This window comes from Acomys russatus, chromosome 32, assembly GCF_903995435.1.
Source record: "Acomys russatus chromosome 32, mAcoRus1.1, whole genome shotgun sequence".
Taxonomy (NCBI): Eukaryota; Metazoa; Chordata; class Mammalia; order Rodentia; family Muridae; genus Acomys; species Acomys russatus.
In genome coordinates this window covers 35,071,309-35,092,537 of record NC_067168.1, presented here as the reverse complement: position 1 = coordinate 35,092,537, position 21,229 = coordinate 35,071,309, and the positions used below count along the sequence as shown (strand labels likewise).

At 53.4% G+C, this 21,229-nt stretch overlaps 5 protein-coding genes across 9 annotated transcripts in view; 2 read left to right on the top strand and 3 right to left on the bottom strand.

Moving 5' to 3' along the window:
• Positions 1-26: 26 nt before the first annotated feature.
• On the top strand, positions 27-5,938 carry Wdr6 (WD repeat domain 6). Its single transcript, XM_051140043.1, has 6 exons — positions 27-281; positions 2,287-4,768; positions 4,844-4,933; positions 5,032-5,148; positions 5,250-5,368; positions 5,443-5,938. The coding sequence occupies exons 1-6, from the start codon at positions 182-184 to the stop codon at positions 5,904-5,906; spliced, it is 3,372 nt and encodes a 1,123-aa protein (XP_050996000.1). The 5' UTR covers positions 27-181; the 3' UTR covers positions 5,907-5,938.
• Positions 5,939-6,052: 114 nt separating this feature from the next.
• Dalrd3 (DALR anticodon binding domain containing 3) lies at positions 6,053-9,554 on the bottom strand. Its single transcript, XM_051140194.1, has 12 exons — positions 8,814-9,554; positions 8,443-8,738; positions 8,070-8,323; positions 7,914-7,993; positions 7,709-7,837; positions 7,348-7,421; positions 7,187-7,248; positions 6,995-7,077; positions 6,733-6,909; positions 6,548-6,658; positions 6,383-6,451; positions 6,053-6,289 (listed from the first exon to the last, which is right to left on the bottom strand). Exons 1-12 carry the CDS (start codon positions 8,976-8,978, stop codon positions 6,170-6,172), a joined length of 1,620 nt encoding a protein of 539 aa, XP_050996151.1. The 5' UTR covers positions 8,979-9,554; the 3' UTR covers positions 6,053-6,169.
• Positions 9,555-11,711: 2,157 nt separating this feature from the next.
• Positions 11,712-13,134, top strand: Ndufaf3 (NADH:ubiquinone oxidoreductase complex assembly factor 3). The gene is made up of 5 exons (XM_051140192.1): positions 11,712-12,032; positions 12,117-12,312; positions 12,460-12,526; positions 12,615-12,715; positions 12,795-13,134. The coding sequence occupies exons 1-5, from the start codon at positions 11,956-11,958 to the stop codon at positions 12,909-12,911; spliced, it is 558 nt and encodes a 185-aa protein (XP_050996149.1). The 5' UTR covers positions 11,712-11,955; the 3' UTR covers positions 12,912-13,134.
• Positions 13,135-13,875: 741 nt separating this feature from the next.
• Positions 13,876-18,857, bottom strand: Impdh2 (inosine monophosphate dehydrogenase 2). Of its 2 annotated transcripts, XM_051140339.1 has the most exons (15): positions 18,671-18,857; positions 18,255-18,303; positions 17,812-17,913; positions 17,655-17,729; positions 17,155-17,361; positions 16,625-16,712; positions 16,138-16,337; positions 15,967-16,057; positions 15,787-15,882; positions 15,496-15,567; positions 14,714-14,857; positions 14,484-14,628; positions 14,250-14,393; positions 14,083-14,166; positions 13,876-13,993 (listed from the first exon to the last, which is right to left on the bottom strand). In XM_051140339.1, exons 1-15 carry the CDS (start codon positions 18,766-18,768, stop codon positions 13,972-13,974), a joined length of 1,617 nt encoding a protein of 538 aa, XP_050996296.1. In that variant the 5' UTR covers positions 18,769-18,857; the 3' UTR covers positions 13,876-13,971. The 2 variants fall into 2 exon arrangements, with proteins under 2 accessions (XP_050996296.1, XP_050996297.1); XM_051140340.1 differs by lacking the exon at positions 15,496-15,567 and having other exon boundaries at positions 18,671-18,855.
• Positions 18,858-19,466: 609 nt separating this feature from the next.
• Positions 19,467-21,229, bottom strand: part of Qrich1 (glutamine rich 1) — a 42,064-nt gene continuing 40,301 nt past the window's right edge. For all 4 annotated transcript variants that reach the window (XM_051139995.1, XM_051139993.1, XM_051139992.1 and 1 more), the window contains one exon: positions 19,467-20,061. In XM_051139995.1, the coding sequence (XP_050995952.1) occupies positions 19,869-20,061 (193 nt within the window). In that variant the 3' untranslated portion in view covers positions 19,467-19,868. The remainder of the gene's footprint in view (positions 20,062-21,229) is intronic.

Below are 21,229 nucleotides of genomic sequence, written 5' to 3'. Positions count from 1 at the left end.
TCACGAGCGGGATCGCGTGGGGCAGAGGGTCGTCATTGGACGTCTGCGGCCAAGCGCCGGGGCTCTGCTACCTGTAGCTAGGGGCTCAGGAGCTCCGCAGCGCGGCTCTCCAGACGGCTGGTTCTCGCGAGAACGCTGCTCTCTTCTTGCGGGTGGCAGCTGCGGCAGCTTAAGGACCGTAATGGACGCTCTCGGGGACTATGTCTGGCCGCGGGCGACCTCCGAGCTCATACTCCTCCCGGTCACGGGTCTGGAGTGTGTTGGGGACAGGCTGCTGGCGGGTGAGGCTTGGTCGGCTCTAGTCGTGCTAGCAGGCGAAGAACTGGCCGCTCCCCTGGGGTGGGATGGTCGCACGGGACAAAGGGATGATGCCCCAGGGAGAAGGGGGGCAGCGGGCTGGGGACTGGCGGTGGGATAAGGCAGGTTCGGAGGTGGCGGGAACACAGGCCAGCCCTAGGAGGGCGGGGCTCGAGAGACAAAAGTCTGTCGCAGCTGTGGCGGCAGCTCTTCATAAATTGCAGCCATGGTGAAAAGTGTGGGCGGGAAGGTGTGGGGTACGCAGTCGTTCCATGTTGGGGGAGGGGCGTGTGCACCCCTAGACGAACTCAGTTGAGCAAAACCCCTGGGGTGGTAGCAGAGAACGGACAGCCCCGGGGGCGTGGCAGGAGTGTGGCCTCTGGGGGAGGGGAGGCTCCGCCCCCAAAGAGGAGGGGCCTGATAGGAAGGTAGGGTCGTCAAAAATTGTAGCGCAGTATTGGGAGAGGCTGAGCCTGAGGTCCTCCTGAGATGGTTGAGGCCTTGAGCCAACTGGGTCAGTAATTCCATGCCCCAGTCTCTGGTTATAAAGTCCTGAGATGCATCTGAGGTGCAGCAGGACCTGATACGAAGCCACTAGCTATTGGTGATGATGGGTTTTATAAGGGTCCCTGGCCCTGAGAGTTATGCTTTGGGTCAGCCATCATCGGCCCCCCAACAGGATTGTATGCCGAGGGTATAATCTAGAGTTGATAAAGGGGGTGGTGGGGCAAACTGGGTTGCTCCAGCAAGCTAAACTCTGTCAAGGTGGGACCAGCAAACCCTTCAGGAAATGAAATGTGTAGGATTTGGAGGAAGAGAAGCTATGGAGCATTAAGACTTGAGGGCTGATGTTAGTCCCTCTGGGTTTGGGCTGGGGGAGGAGAAGCCTGGGGATGGGCAGAGGCTGGGAGTGTTTCCCCAGCATGAGAAGCACTGATACGATGGGAAACAGCTGCAGGATAGCCAAAAGGAAGCTGAGAGGCCAATTCTGGAACTGTCTGTGGGTTCTATAGAGGGAAGGCATTGGACAAGCCCCTCTGAGTACAGGTTAGGGATGTGGGTAACACAGAAGATGTCGGTTTTGTTGACAGGTTCTTTTTTTTTTTTTTAAACGACACCAGCTGGGTTTTTTTTTTTTTTTAAGATTATTTATTATGTGTACAATATCCTGTATTATGTATACAATATCCTGCCTGCAGGCCAGAAGAGGGCACCAGATCTCATTATAGATGGTTGTGAGCCACCATGTGGTTGCTGGGAATTGAACTCATGACCTTTGGAAGAGCAGTCAGTGCTCTTAACCTCTGAGCCATCTCTCCAGCCCCCTGTCTGGGTTCTTGATAACTCTACCTCATCTTTACCTTCCAAGCCTCAGTCTCATACAAGAGCTGGTAGTGGGGGCCAGAACTCAAGCCTAGGCCCCTGCCTGCAAAGTGCAGACTGCTTCCGCTGCCCCTGCCCCTTGTCTCTGAGTAGGCACAGGGATTAGACTGGGGGGATTCAGGTTGTGGGATGTAGGGAGGGAAGGTTGACACAGCCTCCTTCCCTGAGTGAGGGAGAATCAGGAAGGTTGCATATAGAGGCAGATGAAGCTGAGAATTTGGGGCCTAGAGCAAAGGAAGGGTTTTCCATCTGAGCGTAAGAATGCTGCACCAGGGGCAGTCCCAGTGAATGTACGTTCAGGGTGACTGATAGCCAGGCTTGAAGGCACACCACTATAATCCCGGCAGCTGGGAGGCTGAGGCAAGAGGCTTTTGAATTCAAGGCCAACCTGGGCTATATGGGAGGACCTTACCACAAAATCACGTGGCTGAGAGGAGCATGCATTTGTAACAGTCTAGCTGAAGCTGAGGCCAGGGTTTAGTAGGGTTTTGTGTCCCAACATATTCTTCTTAACCTATGTGCTAAGAAGTAGGCCGCTCCCATCTCTTCCTCACATGCCTTAGAGTTAGGTGACTGGTTCTGATGTGGCTCTTTCCCTCTGTCTAGGTGAGGGGCCTGATTTACTGGTGTACAACTTGGACTTTGGTGGGCATCTCCGGATGATGAAGCGAGTGCAGAGCCTACTTGGTCACTATCTTATCCATGGGTTCCGAGTGCGACCAGAGCCCAAAGGAGACCTTGACTCTGAGGCCATGATAGCTGTGTTTGGGAGCAAGGGACTCAGAATTGTGAAAATTAGCTGGGGCCAGAGCCACCTTCGAGAGCTCTGGCGCTCTGGCCTGTGGAACATGTCTGACTGGATCTGGGATGTTCGCTGGCTTGAGGGCAATGTAGCCTTGGCCTTGGGCCACAACTCAGTGATGCTGTATGACCCCGTGATAGGGTGCATGCTGCAGGATGTGCCCTGTACAGATAGGTGCACCCTCTCCTCAGCCTGCCTGATTGGAGACACCTGGAAAGAACTGACCATCGTGGCAGGTGCGGTTTCTAACCAGCTCCTGGTGTGGTACCCAGCAACCGCTTTAACAGATAACAAACCCGTGGCACCTGACCGGCGGGTCAGTGGGCATGTGGGTGTCATCTTCAGCATGTCATACCTAGAAAGCAAGGGCCTGCTGGCAACCGCTTCAGAAGATCGCAGTGTCCGTATCTGGAAGGTGGGCGACCTCCGGGTGCCTGGGGGTCGGGTGCAGAATATTGGTCACTGCTTTGGACATAGTGCCCGTGTGTGGCAGGTAAAGCTCTTAGAGAATTATCTTATCAGTGCAGGAGAGGACTGTGTCTGCCTGGTGTGGAGCCACGAAGGTGAGATCCTTCAAGCCTTTCGGGGCCACCAGGGCCGAGGGATCCGGGCCATAGCGACTCATGAGAGGCAAGCCTGGGTAATCACTGGGGGTGATGACTCCGGCATTCGACTCTGGCACCTGGTAGGCCGTGGGTACCCGGGCTTGGGAGTCTCAGCTCTGTGTTTCAAGTCCCCTAGCCGGCCAGGTGCCCTCAAGGCTGTGACTCTGGCTGGGTCTTGGAGAGTACTGGCAGTGACTGATGCAGGGGCCCTATACCTCTACGATCTGGAGGTGAAGTGCTGGGAGCAGCTGCTGGAGGACAAGCGCTTTCAGTCTTACTGCCTGCTGGAGGCAGCTCCTGGTCCTGAGGGCTTTGGACTCTGTGCCCTGGCTAATGGGGAAGGTCTTGTCAAAGTTGTGCCCATCAACACTCCCACTGCCGCTGTGGACCAGAGCTTGTTCCAAGGGAAGGTGCATAGCCTGAGTTGGGCCCTTCGTGGGTATGAGGAACTTCTGCTGTTGGCATCAGGCCCTGGTGGGGTGGTAGCTTGCTTGGAGATCTCAGCTGCACCCACTGGCAAGACTATCTTTGTCAAGGAACGTTGCCGGTACCTGCTTCCCCCAAGCAAGCAAAGATGGCACACATGTAGTGCCTTCCTGCCCCCAGGTGACTTCCTGGTCTGTGGGGACCGCCGTGGCTCTGTGCTGCTATTCCCTGCTAGACCAAGTCTGTTCAAAGATCCTAGGGTTGGAATGAAGGCTATTACTGGAGCTGAGGCACCTGGAGCTGGTGGTGGCAGCACTGGGTCTGAGAATATTGCAACAGGGTTAGGCCCAGTATCTACCCTCCATTCCCTTCATGGGAAACAGGGTGTGACCTCAGTCACCTGCCACGGTGGCTATGTATACAGCACTGGCCGTGATGGTACCTACTACCAGCTCTTTGTACATGGCCGCCAGCTCCAGCCAGTCCTAAGGCAGAAATCCTGTCGAGGCATGAACTGGGTAGCTGGGCTTCGCATGGTGCCTGATGGAAGCATGGTCATCTTGGGTTTCCATGCCAACGAATTTGTAGTGTGGAGCCCCCGGTCCCATGAGAAGCTGCATATCGTCAACTGTGGTGGAGGGCACCGCTCTTGGGCCTTTTCTGATACCGAGGCAGCCATGGCCTTCGCCTACCTCAAGGATGGTGATGTCATGTTGTACAGGGCTCTAGGTGGCTGCACTCGGCCAAATGTGATTCTCCGAGAGGGTCTGCATGGCCGGGAAATCACATGTGTAAAGCGTGTGGGCACTGTAACCCTGGGGCCCGAATTTGAGATACCCAGCTTGGAGCATCCTGACTACCTGGAGCCTGGCAGTGAGGGGCCTGGTCTGATTGACATCGTGCTCACATGCAGCGAGGACACTACTGTCTGTGTCCTAGCACTTCCCACAACCACGGGCTCAGCTCACGCACTCACAGCTGTTTGTAACCACATCTCTTCAGTTCGGGCTCTGGCAGTGTGGGCTGTTGGCACCCCAGGGGGTCCACAGGATCCTGGGCCAGGGCTCACTGCTCAGGTAGTATCCGCAGGGGGTCGAGCTGAGATGCACTGCTTCAGCATCATGGTCACTCCTGACGCCAGCACCCCAAGCCGCCTTGCCTGTCACGTCATGCACCTTTCATCCCATCGGCTAGATGAGTACTGGGACCGGCAGCGCAACCGCCATCGGATGGTCAAGGTGGACCCTGAGACCAGGTAATGTGTACTCCCTGCCATGGGGTGGGTCTCCTGGCCTGCAGGCTCTGCCTGACAGCTGTGTTCTCCCTGCAGATACATGTCTCTTGCTATTTGTGAGCTTGACTCCGATAGGCCTGGCCTCGGCCCCCTTGTGGCTGCAGCCTGTAGTGATGGAGCCGTGAGGTGAGCACACAGGGCCAGTGGATGAGGAGACAAAGGGGTGTGTGTGCGTGCTCTCCAGGATGGGCTCTGAGATGCTCCCTCCCCACCCCCGCCCCCAGGCTGTTTCTCTTGCAGGACTCGGGGCGAATTCTGCATCTCCTTGCTGAGACTTTCCACCATAAGCGGTGTGTCCTCAAAGTCCACTCCTTCACGCATGAGGCACCTAACCAGCGACGGTGAGAGGGGCAGTCCTGTTTGGGTGGGGTCAGGGCTCCTGTCATCTTCCCATCCCATCCCTTCCACTGATCTGGCTGCCCTGCCCTCTCCTGGCTTCCAGGAGGCTGATCCTATGCAGTGCTGCTACAGATGGCAGCCTGGCCTTCTGGGATCTTACCACCGCAATGGACCGAGGCTCCACCACCCTGGAATCCCCAGCACACCCTGGACTTCCTTACCGTAAGTACCGGGACACCCCTCACTACCTCTCACAAGGTGAAAGCAGGACCCTAATAGCTACTTTCTTCCTTCAGAGCTGGGTACTCCCTGCCTGACTGTCCAGGCCCATAGCTGTGGTGTCAACAGCCTGCACACCTTGCCTACACCTGAGGGCCACCATCTTGTGGCCAGTGGCGGTGAGGATGGGTCCCTGCATGTCTTCACCCTTGCTGTGAAGATGCCAGAGCCGGAAGAAGCTGATGGGGAGGCTGAGCTGGTGCCTCAGCTGTGTGTCCTCGAGGAATATTCTGTGCCCTGTGCACATGCTGCCCATGTGACAGGCCTCAAGATCCTAAGTCCTAGCCTCATGGTCTCAGCCTCCATAGACCAGCGGCTGACCTTCTGGCGTCTGGGGCATGGTGAGCCCACCTTCATGAACAGCACTGTATACCATGTGCCAGACGTGGCTGACATGGACTGCTGGCCCGTGAGCCCTGAGTTTGGCCACCGCTGTGCTCTTGCGGGTCAGGGGCTTGAGGTCTATAACTGGTATGACTGAGTTATTTCACAGTCACTAGAGAAGTGAGTATGGGTCCTGCCTGCAGACAGTGGAGCAGGCACCAGCTGTGCTCATGCTCAGTGTGCTTTAAGATGAAGCAGTACCGTAGGTTCTTGACCTGAAGGACTCCAGGAGGGTGCCGCACAGGCGGACCAAGAATATGCCTCTCTCTACAACAGGAGAAAACTGCATTTATTTTGGCTTTAAGTGCCCCACATCTGTGAAGTTCTGTTTTTTTGTAAACATTCCTAGTTATTGAGTCCTTAGAGGTGGCTCAGTGGCGGGAGGCCCAGCATAGCCAAGCCTGTGTGGAGCACCTCACGTACTGCCCTTAGGAGCTGTAGTCGGGCAAACATCTGACCAAAGAGGTGTGGCCGAGGTTCCTGAAAGAAAAGGAACCAGGCTCACCCTCTGTATCCCTCATCTTTATCCTGTGCCCTGCATTTCCCACAGACACCCCTTTGCTATGTGCTCACCCCTAGAATGTGTACTCGGTTATAGTATGAGCTGAAATCCATGCTGAGCTGCACCAGGAACTTGCACACCTAGGGACAGAGATTGAATTATTGAGCTCTTGTCTTTGCTCTCGTGTTACTTGTGTGTAATAAAGAATAGTGTGTGTGGTGGCTTCTGTGCCTTACCATCTCCGTGCGAACAGGGATGTGGAGCCCTGGAGGGCTGGCCAGGCTCACAGTCTGGTTCAGCTGGTCCAGAAAGGGAAGGACACTGTTGAAAAGCAGCAGCCACTCGCCCTGTGGGAGACAAGGGTGCTAGGAGGGGAAGTCCACGCCCTCTGCCCATGGCTGTGCTCCGGAGGGACGCTCACCTCATCCTGGAGCAGTGAGAAATCCAGGCTGCTGATAAGTGGAAAAGTGGGATACAGACCTTGTTTCATTCCATGGTCATAACCCTCAAAGAGTGTCGCAAGGCGGGCACAGTTATACATGACAAAAGTGCCACTCTTTGTGCCCTTTGTGGAGATGGTGCTGTCGGCTAGGAGGAGCTGGGGAATGGGAGCAGAGCTGCAGCAGGCATTGACACTAGACCTTGGCCCCTCAGGCTTAGTATTGTGAGGTGCCCAGGCTTACTTGACTCTGTGGAGCTGTGCTTAGCATCTCAAATTTGATGGTGGCCACAGAGAGGACATCAAAGGTCTCAATCCAGGCTGGGTCTGGGGTGAGAGAGAGAGGTTGGTCAGTGTCTGCAGCCAAGGAACTAGGGGCAGAGGTATAAATGACCTGCTCCTACTTCAGGGCACAAGCAGGGTCTGCTAGGTATACCTTGTGCCAGGTCCCCACCATGCTTCAGTGCTGAGGCCTTGCACACCTGAGCATGCCTGAGCCTAGAAGAGAAAGCCAGTGAGCAAGACCCCAGTGGAAGCTCCTTACGCACACCTCAGCTGTTCCTGGCTTCAGGTGACCGTCCTTCCAACCTCACTCACTCGTAATACTCAGGGGCAGTCATCAGGGTGCCAGGTGCGCCAGCTACTTTCACTGGGCCACAGACCAGGTGCTTCTGTGGAAGACAAGAGACCACACCAGCTGGTAATACCCTCTAGTCTCCAAGGAACCTAACCAGTTGCTCCTATGCCGCTTCTCCCAGTCTGTAACCACCAGTCTGAGTACCTCAAGCCTAGGCCCTCAAGACACAGTCCAACGTTTTCTTAAGACTCCACCATCACAGGCCCACTACCCTAGTCACAGGCCTTGAAGGCCATGTCAGTTTCTGAACCCATGGTCTAACAGGTGCTGTGGGTTTCAAGGGCCTTCTGAGGTTGGAGGTGGTTTACTTTGGTAATTAACCTGCTTGTGAGGAGCCTGGTTATCCAACTTCTGCCAAAGCAGATCCAATTTTTGTTGCTGAAACGCCTCCTCACAGCTCACCACGTGTACAACCATACAGCGAGCCATGCCAGCATCTGAGTCTCCAACCTGGGTAGAGACAGGACAGTTACTACGAAGATATAGAAAACCAGTTTGGGCACAGGTCAGGACTGGAGCCACTAACCAGGCCTGGGTGGCCACCCTCTGGCCAATGGCGCACAGCCTCCTGCAGCTCAGACAGCACAGCAAGCAGATCTTCAGTCACTACGGAAAACAGAGGAGCTGAGATGCTCTGCAGTGCAGAGAGATCCTCCCACTCCGGGTCTGGCTTTTGTCCTACCCAAACAGTTGTCTATGCTGGGGTCATAGCCTGCTGCGTGGTTCTGTTCTAGCAGTTTCTTCAGACACACTAGGCCTAGGACGCCAGGGGGCAGTGTTTCCTCCTCAGAAGCAGAATTACATTCTGCAAGCACCCAGGTCCTCAGGGTTTCGGTAGAGGTGCTTTTCGAGGCAGTGGGCCAGTCTACCCGAAGTTTCTGCAGGAAACTTGACGTGTGCGGATCCCGCACCGGGGGCACTAAGCATACACATACCCTGCAAAGCAATGGCGGCTGTCTCAGCCTGCGAACCAGGCCCAGATCACAGTGACTTCCCACCTGTGTGTGACTCTAGAGGTTCAGTCTTTGCCATTACAGCCTCGAACACGCGCTTACCCATGGGCGCGCAGCATCCGCGCTAGGTGATCCGCTACGAGCACGGCACGCAGCTGGCTCAGGCGGAGTGTGTCGGGGCTGCAGCGCAATGCTGGGCAGTGTAGGACAACTCGCCGGCTTGGTGAGGCGGGCTTGGCGGGAGTAGCGTAGGAGGCCAGGGCACCGAGTACACGCTGGAACACTGCGGGCCGCTGTAGTTGGAGCGATAAACCCGCAGGTGTCGGCGCGCAGCGCAGTACAGGAGCCACTCCTGGACCCTGCAGGCGGGCGACCGCATGGAACACGCACTCTGGCACCTGCAGGGAGATGGGCGTGTAAGTGGGCCAAGTGCCCTGTAACCGGCTAGATAGCCCTGTCCAGCGCGCACCCACCTGGCCGTCCCTGAAGCGCGCTTGTAGCGCACTGCGCGGTGCCAAGAAGTCTCGGACACGCAGGTGCCGGGCGTGCGTCTCCTTGAACCATACCGGGTTACCAGGCCCTACAGCTGCGTTAAGGGCCTCCAGCGTCTCCCCAACCCCAAGACGCCCTGTCGCCATGGCGACCGGAAGAGTAAGCGGAACAGGAAGTAAATTATCCGTTGAGCTTCCGGGAGGTACGCCAGGTTGGGGCGGAGACTCGATGGTGGACCCTCCTGAGTGGACCAACGCTCGAGCGTCCCTAATGAGCTTCCATTCAACCCACGCCCCCAGTGTTCCCTCCGGACAGCCTTTCTTGCATTCATGAGCCTTAGACCCAAAATCTGAGGATCCCTTTTTCGCCTAGGATATTTTTCATCGTCACCCCGAATTATTAATTTGGTAACGGATCTTTGTCACCAAGCAAGACACTTTGTCATCAAAGTTTCACATCCTTGTGTTTGTGAGGTTTCATTTTTGCCTCATTTAAATAAATTAAAATGTCAGACACTCCAGACGAATTGTCAGTGGAATAACGTTGTTCCATTAAAGACACCCCGCCCCCTTGTTTTGCTTTTCGAGACAGGATTTCTCTGTGTAGCACAGGTTTTCCTGGAACTCGCTTTGTAGACCAGGCTGGGGTTGAACTCAAGAGATCCACCTGCGTGCTAGGATTAAAGTCATGCACCTCCAAGCCTGCCTTCCACTTTAACATATACTTTAAAAAAAAAAAAGTTTTCAGATTATTTGCATGTTTTCCCTCGTTTACGGTACAGTATGTCTTTATTTCCAGTAAGAGCCTAACCTGACTGAATTGCCCATCTTGATACCTGAGAAATTAGAGTCATTTTAATTTCCAGAATTACCAGCCTTTAATGTTTTTCCTTTAAATTGGGGTAACCGGCAATTTTGATTCTTCTTTGGGCCACTCTGGTCAGTCTGAGACAATTAAATGTGATCACGAGAAGACCCAAATAAGCAGAGATCTCAGTGGAGCTTTCTGAGGGAAAAGCTTTTATTTCGACGTAACATGAGTCTCCTTCACTTCCCCCAGTAATGAATGAACCCAACTGGTGAACTTTGCTCTGGAGAGAAGTCTAGGGAGAGGAAAAGTTTGGCAAGGTTGCTCTCTCTGGGCCAGGGCTGTGAGGCCCTGCTTGGGAGGTGCCGAAAGCGCACTGGGCGGACACGACATTCCCGATGGCTTCTTGGGTGCCCACCCAACGGGAGTGATCGTGTCATTCCAAAGCACTTTCCATGCTGTGGTACAGCTGTTAGCAGGCCTGGGACCAACTGGCAAGTTGGTGACTTCAGCTACTTTCCCTCCACGAAGACCGTTGGGGTGGTTTTTCCCCAGGAAGTGAAAAGCTATCTTTAGCGAGCTGCGGGCTGGGCGGCTCTGTGGGAACTCACCGCCATTGCGGCCGTACACAGAGGACCCAGGACCTCCCTCGTCAGAGTTCTGCATAGATTCCAGAGAGGGCCATCCGCCTGGGCTCTTCTCGTCATCTCTGCCTGTGGGTGCACCTGAGAGATGGAAACCAGAATGGCCCAGCGGTGTTTCCGAGTTTAGAGACCACCTCATCTGTGTCAGGGCGCTGCTCAGGCAGGAGAGCAGGGAACGAAATCCAAGCGCAGCTGGAATGCACTGGAGACAACAGCTGCTTTTGGGATTCCGTTGCCCGCTGTCCAGCCATTGGAGGAGGGCTCCTGCCCCCGGGTCACTTGCCCTGGGGCCAAACCGGAACCCGCCTTTCCCTTCCCAGTGGGTTGACAAGGAGTAGGTGTTGCAATCCAGTCTAGTGAGAAAGAGGCGCTCACCTGGGCCCCAGAACAATAGAAGGTGGGGGCCTCCCGCGGGACCAGGTCCCGATCCGGATTAGATTAGAAGGGCAGGATTAGCTTTATGAGTCCCAAGCAGCAGGAGCTACTGGTATGGTGACCGGGCGGGCTTCAGAATGCACCAAGAGGGAAGCGATCCCGTGGGACCCGAGAGGAAGTAAACCCATGCGTCCCCTTCTGGGACACCCCAAAGCTCGGGGCCCTTTGTCCGGTGACGCTGCCAGTTTACGAAGTGCCAGGGGCCAAACTGGCCCACATAGCAGCGACAGGACAGCCTCCCCACCCAAACCCGTTACAACCCGGCCCTGCAAGAACCCCACAGCCAAGCCCCAATGCTGTTGAGCATCCCACCCGTCTAGTCCAGCGGATAGAGAACGCGACAAAGTTCCCCTGAGGCCAGGACAGAACCGGTGCGCAGAGATGCCCAAGCCGCGCGCCGCCAGCGACTCTTGGGCCAGTAGGCCCTAGACACAGCTCAAGACAGGGGGAAGGAGACTCTCGGTACGCGCGTGCAAGGCGCGCGAGGACAGGGTGAGATTCCAGGCGCTGTCTACTTCACGTCTAGTCCGGTTCGGCCCAGTCCGTCCCACCAGAACAGGTACTCGTGCACTGCCACGGCGTGCCCTTCCGCTGGCTCTAGCTGTCGGCAGACTTGGAGCCATTTTAAGGAGAAACCATCTGGCCACACCCCCTCGCGCTCCGGGGAAGCCAATCCACGCTCGGCCACGCCTCTCATGGAGCGCCGCGCCGCCGCCAACGGTCGTGGGGGTGACGGTTGGGGAGGGCAGCGATTTCGAGACTAGCTAGGGGAAACCTTAGCCACCCGCCCCGCCCACGGAGCTCGACACTCCAAAGCCTGGGATTAGAGGCCTGGAGGCTGGCACCACATCCTGGCCAGGTGTTCATAACAGGACCAGGTGCGCAACTGCCCCGCCCCGGTCCCTGGGAGCCCTGAATAAAGGCTGAGAACCCGAGGAACAGGCCGCGGCTGTGGCCTAAACAATACCCTCAGGGAACCCGTGCTAGCAGGTGTTTCCCGCCCCCCCCCCTCCTTAGGGACAGTCGGTGGAGGCCGGGGGCGGGGTGGGCGACAGGTGCAGACAGAAGAACTGCACCCGGGGACAGAGTCTACTGAAACAGATGTCAGTGCCCACTGCGCGGGTCATGTTGCACGGTGCCCTCCGGGACGCAGGGGGCGCTGTGGCCACCTTGAGACAGACAACTCGGCGGCCATCCCATCACCCTTGCGAACGGGACCCTACACGCCGTTGCAGCCATGGCCGCTGCCCTTGGGTTTCGCTGCCTGTACCGAGCGCGACCTGCGCCGCTCTGTCGGCGAATGGATCAGCTATGGTGAGCCCCCCCCCCCCCACCGCCCCGCCTTGGCCACATGGCCTCAGAGGAGTACGACGAGCCTCTGACTTTTGTGCTCTGCAGGACGACCCCGCGTCGGGGACACCGGCTGTCTCCGACGGATGATGAGTTGTACCAGCGGACACGCATCTCTCTGCTGCAAAAAGAGAACCCCTTGCCCGTATACATCGATAGCTACAGTAGCAGAGGTTTCACGATCAACGGAAGCCGGGTGTTTGGTCCATGCGCGCTGCTCCCACAGACCGTGGTCCAGTGGAATGTGAGTCCGCCCTGCAGTGAAATTGCAGCCTGGAGCCAAAAGCTACTCCCTACTAGCAAATTTAGATTTGTTTTGTTGCCCGTTAGTGTCGCTGTGGGTAAAGGTTGTGTAGCCTTGAGCTGTTGAGTGGCTTCTGCTCCCATACAGGTGGGATCTCATCAGGACATCACCGAGGAGAGCTTCTCCCTCTTCTGGATGTTGGAGCCCAGGATAGGTATGGGGTGATGGGTTATTGCTGGGTCCTAAGTGGCCACCTCCTATATCTCCGACCCTCAACACTTGGTTGTCTCCACCTCCCCTAGAGATTGTTGTAGTGGGCACTGGAAACAAGACTGAGAGGCTGCACTCCCAAGTATTACAGGCCATGAGGCAGCGGGGCATCGCTGTGGAGGTGCAGGACACGGTAGGTCTTTGCAGTGGAAATTCTATCTAGTTCAGGCCTACTTAGGGCAGGCATGCTAACTCTGATGTTTTCCTTGCAGCCCAATGCTTGTGCTACGTTCAACTTCCTGTGTCATGAAGGTCGAGTGACAGGAGCTGCACTCATTCCTCCTCCTGGAGAGACTACACTCACCTCTTTGGGTCAGGCTGCAAAGTGAACCGTCAAGAGCTGTTAAGGAGGGCCAGTGGCACGCGGCAGAATTCAGGGATTCCCAGGGCCTTCCCTGCCTTTTGGCATCTTCAACACTTGTCTTGCTTACCCGGGATAATTCATACTCCTGTATACAAATATCTGTTGTGTTGTTGGTTATGGCTGCTGACAGGCTAGGGGTTGAAAGTAAGCGCTAATCGTTTTCATTTGGCCTATGCAGGAGTCCCTGACCTCTTAAAGGCTAGGAAGCAGTATTATCTGTAGGCCCGGCTAGCAATCAATCAAGACAGACACTTGTTATATTTTAAAATAGCCTTAGGCTGGGCGTGGAGACAGAGGCAAGCGGATCGCCGTGCGTTCACCAACCTGGTCTACAAAGGGAGTCCAGGACAGCCAAGGCTGCACAGAGAAACCCTGGCTCAAAAAACACAAAACAAAACGAAAAAGCCTTAGTTAACTTGGGGCAGGGCAGATATATATCCTCTAAACTACCTCCCATAGCGGGGCAGGGATCCCATACCATCTGTTTCCAAAAACCTCTAGCTAGCTACCTCCCGTCCATAATCCCACATAACTTGTTAATGTTCTTTATTTGGGCTGGATTCTTGACCCACGCTGGCTATGTGCTCTTCCTCCAGCTAACCCATGGCAGCCTTCCTCTCTTCAGGTCTCTCTCCTTTCTCCTCCTGACAGTCTTTCTTTTTCCCAGAATTCCTCTCTTTCCTAGCCCCACCTATCTCTTGCCCTGCCCAGGTGGGATGGCTTTTTATTAAGCAAAAAGTGGGTCACACAGACAAGCAGTAATTAGCATCAAAATATATCAGACCATCCACCAACAAAGCGGTGTTCACTATCTACTTTGCTCATATGCACCCCAATGGCTGATTTCTTTAGAACTTCCATGTCCATGAAGTATCTTTATCGCATGGCCCAAGGCTCTACCAGGTGAACACCTGTGATGGTGGTGACTGCAAAGTTACATGTGTCTATTGAACTCAAAGATCAGTTGTCATTTTTTTTTTTCCAAACTTTTATTGAAAAATTCAAGGCATATACCAGACGTGTTTTCAGAAAAGCCGCTTCTCGTACCTGTAGGCAGAGATCATCTTTGAGCTTAGGGCAGGAAGGAGGCGGTCTGAGGCTGGCCGAAGCTCCCGCCCAAGCATAGGGCTACTTACGAATGGAGGCTGTGGACGCCGCCTTCCACCTGAGCTGAGGATGTTCTCTTCTCAAATTTAAGTTCCCCCGAGTACATCATGGCTCTGAAGAGAAGCAGCTGTTAGGTGCAGGCAGTAGCTGGCCTTGTTCCGCTCCCTCCACTCCTGGCCCAGCTACCCAGGCTCACCGGACTTGGGTTAAACTCTTGGCACCAATGTCCTGACAGGAATGCTGGATGCCAGCAATCAGGTAAGGGACGAACTTGTGGATAGACCCTTTGTCCTGTACAGCCCCGGAAACTCCTTGCGCCACTTTGATTTTGTCAGCTTCACTGTTAGAAGAGGCAAAGAAATGGGTAAAGATGCCACAGGGATGAGACCAAAGGCAGGACTTAGTGGGTGACTTGCCTGCCCTTTCCTACCTGAAATAGCGGTTCTGGCTGCTGAGATGCTTGTCCATGGCATCAAGGGAACCCATACCTCGATACTTCTTTAGCCGGATTCCATCTGAGAAGAAGTACTCACCAGGGGCCTCAGTGGTAGCAGCCAAGAGGGAGCCCATCATAACTATGGGCAGAAAAGTGAGCTAGGGCAGAATCTGACAACTGCAGGAAAGAGAGCCCCACCAGGGCCTAAGGTGACCGGGCCTTACCGGTAGAAGCTCCAAGAGCCAAAGCTTTGGCAATATGTCCCACATTTTGGATTCCTCCATCAGCAATGACAGGAACACCAAAGCGCCGTGCATACTCAGAGACCTTGTACACTGCTGTTGCTTGGGGCCGCCCACAGGCCAACACTGTTGAGAGATGGAGGAACAGATGGGTGTGCAATACGGGGATGGGGGGTCCAAGGGGCACTCACAGGACCCAGGAACTGAAAGACACTTATACCAAGTCAATAGCCGATGAAGAGATGTGTCTGGGATAGCTGCTACCCATCTGCTTTCAATAGTACAGCTGTGCTGGCTTCACCTCTGCATATGCACGTGCATGTGTGCAGGGCCCAGAGCAGCCTCAGGCACATGCAGTTTATAGCAGCCGGGAAGCCCCGCCCAGCTGGTATCAGATGGGGCAAGAGTCACCGTGCAGTTAGTATCTAGAGGTACCAAGTCAGGTCTAGCCCTTCCTGCATAGTGGGCAGCTCAGGCAAGATCGGGGCAGTGGTAACATAGAAGAGAGAGCAGACTCAACCATTGGTTGTTGAGTCATGCCTACTGCAGAATGTGGGCAGAGCAGGGCCTGCCTAGGAAGGAGGTCCTGCTCTATGAGCACCCTAGGAAGGAGCTGTGATCTCAAGCAGCCCCCAAACCATGGTCTGTACATGTTTGACCTGCCCACCCAACAGCACCACAAACCCTGGGAGCTACAGCTACAGTCAACCAAGCAGCCGGGCAGTGGGCAGCTGGGCCGGACCAGTGGGCCAGGCTGGACTTACTATAGCAGCCCGTGACAGTAGAAGGGCATTTGGGGCTGTGGGACTTTATGTCTGGTGGGATCTTGGGAGCCACTAAATAAAACAAACAGACCAGAGTTTAGAGAGGGCACAGAGCAGGAGCAGGAGGCCAGGCTAGGCAGGGAGTGGCAGGTGAGGGATGACAAGAACTCGTCTTGCTTCCAGCCATGTCACCCATCCAAGAGGCCTGTTTGGCCCAAGAGTTGCCCGTGTTGGAGGACTCAAGTGTAGTACCCCTAAGAGCCACTGGCCCCGATCAAAGCATCATTTTACCTTCCTGGGTGATGCAGATGGAGCCACTTCCCATGCCGACTCGCAGAGCATCCACACCTGCATCTATGAGGTTCTTGGCTTGAGCAGCAGTGACTACTACAGTGAAGAGAGAACAGTGAGGGTGCCGGTGGCAGAAGAGCATGTGGCGCATCCTCACCCGCCAGTGCCGTCGTTCCTTACCATTGCCTCCAATGACTTGGAGACTGGGGTATTTCTCCTTGATGTATTTGATCATATTGATTTGGAAAATGGAGTTTCCCTGGGAAGAGTCCTAGGACAGGAAGGAAGTTCTAGCAGCACCATGATATGGCACGTACCCCATAACCTCACCCTGCTTATGCTGTAGCTTACCAAAACCACCACATCTACACCAGAAAGGGCCAGCAAGTCTAGCCTGTACTTGTCATCTTCGTGAGTGCCAATGGCTGCCCCACACAGGAGCTGCTTTTTGGCATCTTTGGAAGCCAGTGGGTAATCACGGTTCTTCTTCAGGTCTGTCCGGGCAATGATGGCCACCAGCTCATCATTTTCATTCACAATGGGCAACTTGCCTGAAGACAGAGCGGGCCATGAATCTGGATCCTGAACAGTATTTCTGGGCGCCTTCCCCCCTTTAGGACTCACTTTTTTTTTTTTTTTTTTTTTTTAAATTTAAAGACGTATTTATTATGTATTCAGTATTCTGCCTGCATGTACACCTGAAATCCGGAAGAGGGCACCAGATCTCATTATAGATGGTTGTGAGCCACCATGTGGTTGCTGGGAACTGAACTCATGACCTCTGGAAGAGCAGGCAGTGCTCTTAACCACTGAGCCATCTCTCCAGCCCAGGACTTACCCTTTTTACTGCGCTGCAGAATTTCATTTGCTTCCTTCAGAGTGATGCCTGCAGGGGCTACCACCAAATCCTCCCTCTTCGTCATGATCTAGGAGACGGAGTCAAGAGGAAAGACCAGACAGATTAGGACCGTCCCTTGCCCACAGGACACACTATACTATCAGGAGACTATGATCACATACAGAGACCCGATCCCCTCCCCCTGACTGGCACTCAGTAGTGAAAGTGCCACACAGTACAAGGAGCCTCCTCTCATAGGAAGGAGAGAACCAGAAAGGTCAAGAACTAGCTTCCACTGTAAGTGTGGGAAAAAATAAAGCTCAAATAAATACGAGCAGACATTGTGTCACCAGAGTCCCTGCAGGGAGCAGGGATGCAGAAACTTCATTTGGTTTAAAAAGAAAAGCATGGCTGGGCATTTTTCCTGGACAGAAAATGAGGCCCTCAGTAATGTCATGTAGGTGAAAGAACCTGCCTTTCCCTTCAGCTAAGTTTTCAGACCTCAGCTTTTCTCAGCCAGTGGTACCCACCTCTTCCAGGAAGCGGTCATGCTCTTCCTCCTTGAGGAAGTCAATGTCCCTCGAGGAGATGATGCCCACCAAGCGACTCCCCATCCGGCCCGTGTCTGTGATGGGGATGCCACAGAAGCCATGCCTGGCTTTGGCCTCAAAAACGTCGCGCACCCGATCCTTGGGGCTAAGGACCACAGGGTCAGTGATGAACCCCTGTTCGTATTTCTGGAAGGGACGTTGAGAAGATCACTGCATCTTTGAATCCAGACACTTTCATCTGGCTCCTGGTCTAAACAATGAGGCCTGTGCCTGACTGTCTTGTACGGCAGCGCAGCAGAACCAAGTCAAACCCTCTAACAAGGACACAAATGGGCACTAGCTTGAGAAATGGTGTTTTTCTCCTCAGTAACTGGACCTCATAGTAGGAGAAAGGAGCCCTAAGTGCAGAGCAAACCCTCCACCCCCACCGCCTCCCAGCGTAAGTCCTAGGAACTCGTCATGATTCACGCCCTTCTGACCTTCACTTTCCGAACTTCATTGGCCTGAAATTCAGGTGTACAGTTGTGGTGGATGAAACCAATGCCTCCTGTAAGCTACAAGATGAACACACGAGTGAGTGATGAAGAAGGGGCACAGTCTTTGGCTGAGATGGCACCCATCCCCTTCAAGGCTCACCGCCATGGCAATGGCCATTCCAGCCTCTGTGACAGTGTCCATAGGTGAGGAAACCAATGGGGTCTTCAGTGTGATCTTCTTAGTTAGAGCAGAAGTTAAGTCCTGAGGAGATAAAGGACCGTTAAAGGAAAACACGGCTTCCTCCTTAGGATCCATCACAGGGGCCCTGGGTCATCTGAATGTTCACCAGAAAGACCGTTCCAGTGACTTTACCCTATCCCCAGAGCCCAGTCTGGTGCACTACCTCAAGTTAAAGGCGGCACTTCACCGCCGCTAGACTGGGCACAGCGGCAGTGCCTACTGTAATCTCAGTACTCACTCAGAAGCCATAAGCAGGTCTGGCACTAGTTCGGGATCATAACCAGTTACAGAGCAACCAGGGTTAGAATAGGTGGGCCGTCTCAAAAACAAGACAGGAAAACCCAGTCCCTTCTTTTACTCACCACCTGGTCCGCAGTGAAGTCGATATACCCAGGAAGGATGAGAAAATCACTGTAGGAAGGAATTAGGTAGCACTCTCAGGCTTAAAACACCAAGACACTCCAACTCCACAGCTCATCCCGTGAAGCTCTGAGCAGGGAGTTGTACAGAGCCCGTGTGCCACAGGCAAGATGGCACGGGCGTTAGCTGTCATTAGTGCTCCGGCACACTAACAATTCCATACGTCCCAAGACTCAAGTCTTAACCACGGTTGAAACGACCCTCTCCAACCCAGGCCCACATCTGTCAAAGTTATCCTCCGGAGAGGTAATTCCGGGAACCTGTGCCCCATGTCCGCACCCAGGCAACGAAGCCTCATCCAGGCTCGCCCAGCGTGCTAACCCCTCGCTTCGCCCACATGGGTGCCCCAGACCCGCACTTGTAGGTGAGGCCGTCCCCGCAGTTGAAGAGCTGCTGTGCGGTGAGTCCGTCATCAGGCACGTACGACGTGCCTCCGCTAATCAGGTAGTCCGCCATGACGAACGAGGAACCGGGACGCGCGCCTCCGAGGACCGCGCCGCAGAGGCCTCCACGGTCTGGACCGCGCCAATATAAACTAGATGATTTCGTCACTACGCGGCGTACGTCGCTGACGCAACGCGTCAGGGCATGCGTACTGGGCACCACGCCCCGCATTGAGGCGGGGCTAGTCGGGAGGAATAAAAGCGTGCTCCTGGAACTCACAGTGCCTTTTGCTGGTTGTTTCCTGTCCCACCCTTCCCAGGCAGGAACCTGGCCCATTCAATTAGGTTTTCTTTCCACTTTCCCACAAAGCACCTCCCCCAATAAAGACACGTTATCCACTAGCTTGTTGAAAAGACGTGCTTGTCATTCTTAATAAACAACTAGAATAAGAATACATAAGAGAAAGTGGTATCTTTATATGATACACAAGTGTTATGTTACAAGAATTCCATCAGGCACAGGAGCCTCAGGTTTAAGGCCTCAATGATAGGCCGAAACAAACAAACAAAAAACCCAAAAAAACAAAAAACAAGGCATGGTAAAGTTTTTACTTTAACATCTATGTCACTTGTCATAAAGAAGGGTGTAATAGAAATTGTCTTTAATAAAATCATAATTGAAGTTCCCCTCATTTTTCTTCCATTAAGATGCTAAGTTTATGTCTGAGTATGAAAAGAAAAGAAAAAAAAAAAAAAAAAAAAAACTTGTCTCCGCGTGGTCAGTGAAGTCCGCCGGTGTCAGTGAGAGTTGGCTGGAGTCTCCCAGGAGGGTTGATTCATCAGCAGCTCCATCTTCCTTGAGGAACAGAAGGGCCCATCTCTCCCCAACAGTCCAAGTCCCTCTCCCATGCCCCAGACAAAAGAAAAAAAGAGAAAGAAAAAGCCAGCCACTTCCTAGGACATGTGGTCCTCAGGAAGTCCAGAGCCCAGGCTTATGAAGATGCAAAGGGGCAGCATTGTCTTTTACATTTTTAACAGAAGTAGCCTGAAAAGCATCGTAACTACAAATTAAAAAAAAATAAAAATAAAAGGAAAAATGGAGGCCTCTTCTTTAGTGTAAAAGTCTGTCTGGTTTTTCCTGGATTTTTTTCCCCCTACTGTGGCTGAGGCACCTCAGTGCATGGTAGTTGCGCTGGCCACGGCAATGGCTTCTTGAATTTCTCGTATAACCAGGATCCGGGTCAGCATCTGTCCCATCTGTTCTCTGCTGATAGGCTGGACTGAGTACCAGATTGGGCTGTTGGGAGCCACGACCGGCTCAGGTGTCAGGTAAAAGGTGTCATTTCGGCCTTTCACACTCTGGGGGCTGAAGAATATTACAGTAAAAGATAGGTAATAGTATAATTTCACCCTTCCAGATTGACCATCCAAACAAAAATGATATGAAAACCTCTTGAGATAGCAGCAGACCTGGAGGTGTAAAACAGCTATGGAATTTCATGCAGTCCACCCAGCATTTCAGGAACTCAACTGTCCTTTATTTAAACAAGCTGAATCAATCACTGGATTTGCCTATTACACCTCAAGTTGAACTAAATAACTTATTTGTTTTTATTTTATGTGCATTGGTGTTTGTTTTGCCTGCATGTTTGTCTGTGGATGTCAGGTCTTGGAATTACAGACAATTGTGAGCTGCCATGTGGGTACCGGGAATTGAACTAGGGTCCTCTGGAAGAGCAGTCAGTTCTCTTGACCACTGAGCCATCTCTCCAGGCCCCACGTTCAACTATTTAAATCCATCTGTATCTCACTTGCAGCAGACTTTGGCACCTAGAAGATCTAGCTGCTTTAATCACTGTTTTCTACTCACCAGCTAGGATCCCAATGCACATCTTCATCTGGGCTCCCTTCCCCTAACCCTGTATACTGAGTGCACTGCATCAGCTTACAATCACTCATCCATCCATCCATCCGAAATGTAATAAAGGGCTCTGTGTTAGGCCTATGTTAGATACAGATGTGAAAGTTAACTAGACAGCTCTTGACAAAGCTATACAAATGCATACGACCTGACACTAGTTAAGTGAGGGAAGAGTTGAGAACAAAAGTAGGCAATGTGGAGATGACTCACTGGAGCTGCTGTGTCCAGTAAAGACAAATTATAGTTCCCTGCCTCAAACAAACAAGAAGTTATTTCTTTGGCAGTAACAGGATTCCAACCAGGACACACCAGGCCATCAACTCTAACCCTGAGTAACACCTCCACTTCCTTTCAGTATCCGTGTGTGTCTTCATTATTATTGTTTTTTTCAAGACAGGGTTTTGCAACATAGCCCTGGCTGTCCTCGAACTCAAGAGACCCACCTGCCTCTGCCTCCTGAGTGCGGTAACTAAAGAATGCACCGCTGCCGTCCAGAGGTCTCTTTATTTTGTAAGTTTATCTTGTCATAGGGAGGCATTTTGTAGTTCTAGTCTGGAATCAGGAATTCAAGGCCATCCTCCTATATATATATATATATATATACACATATATG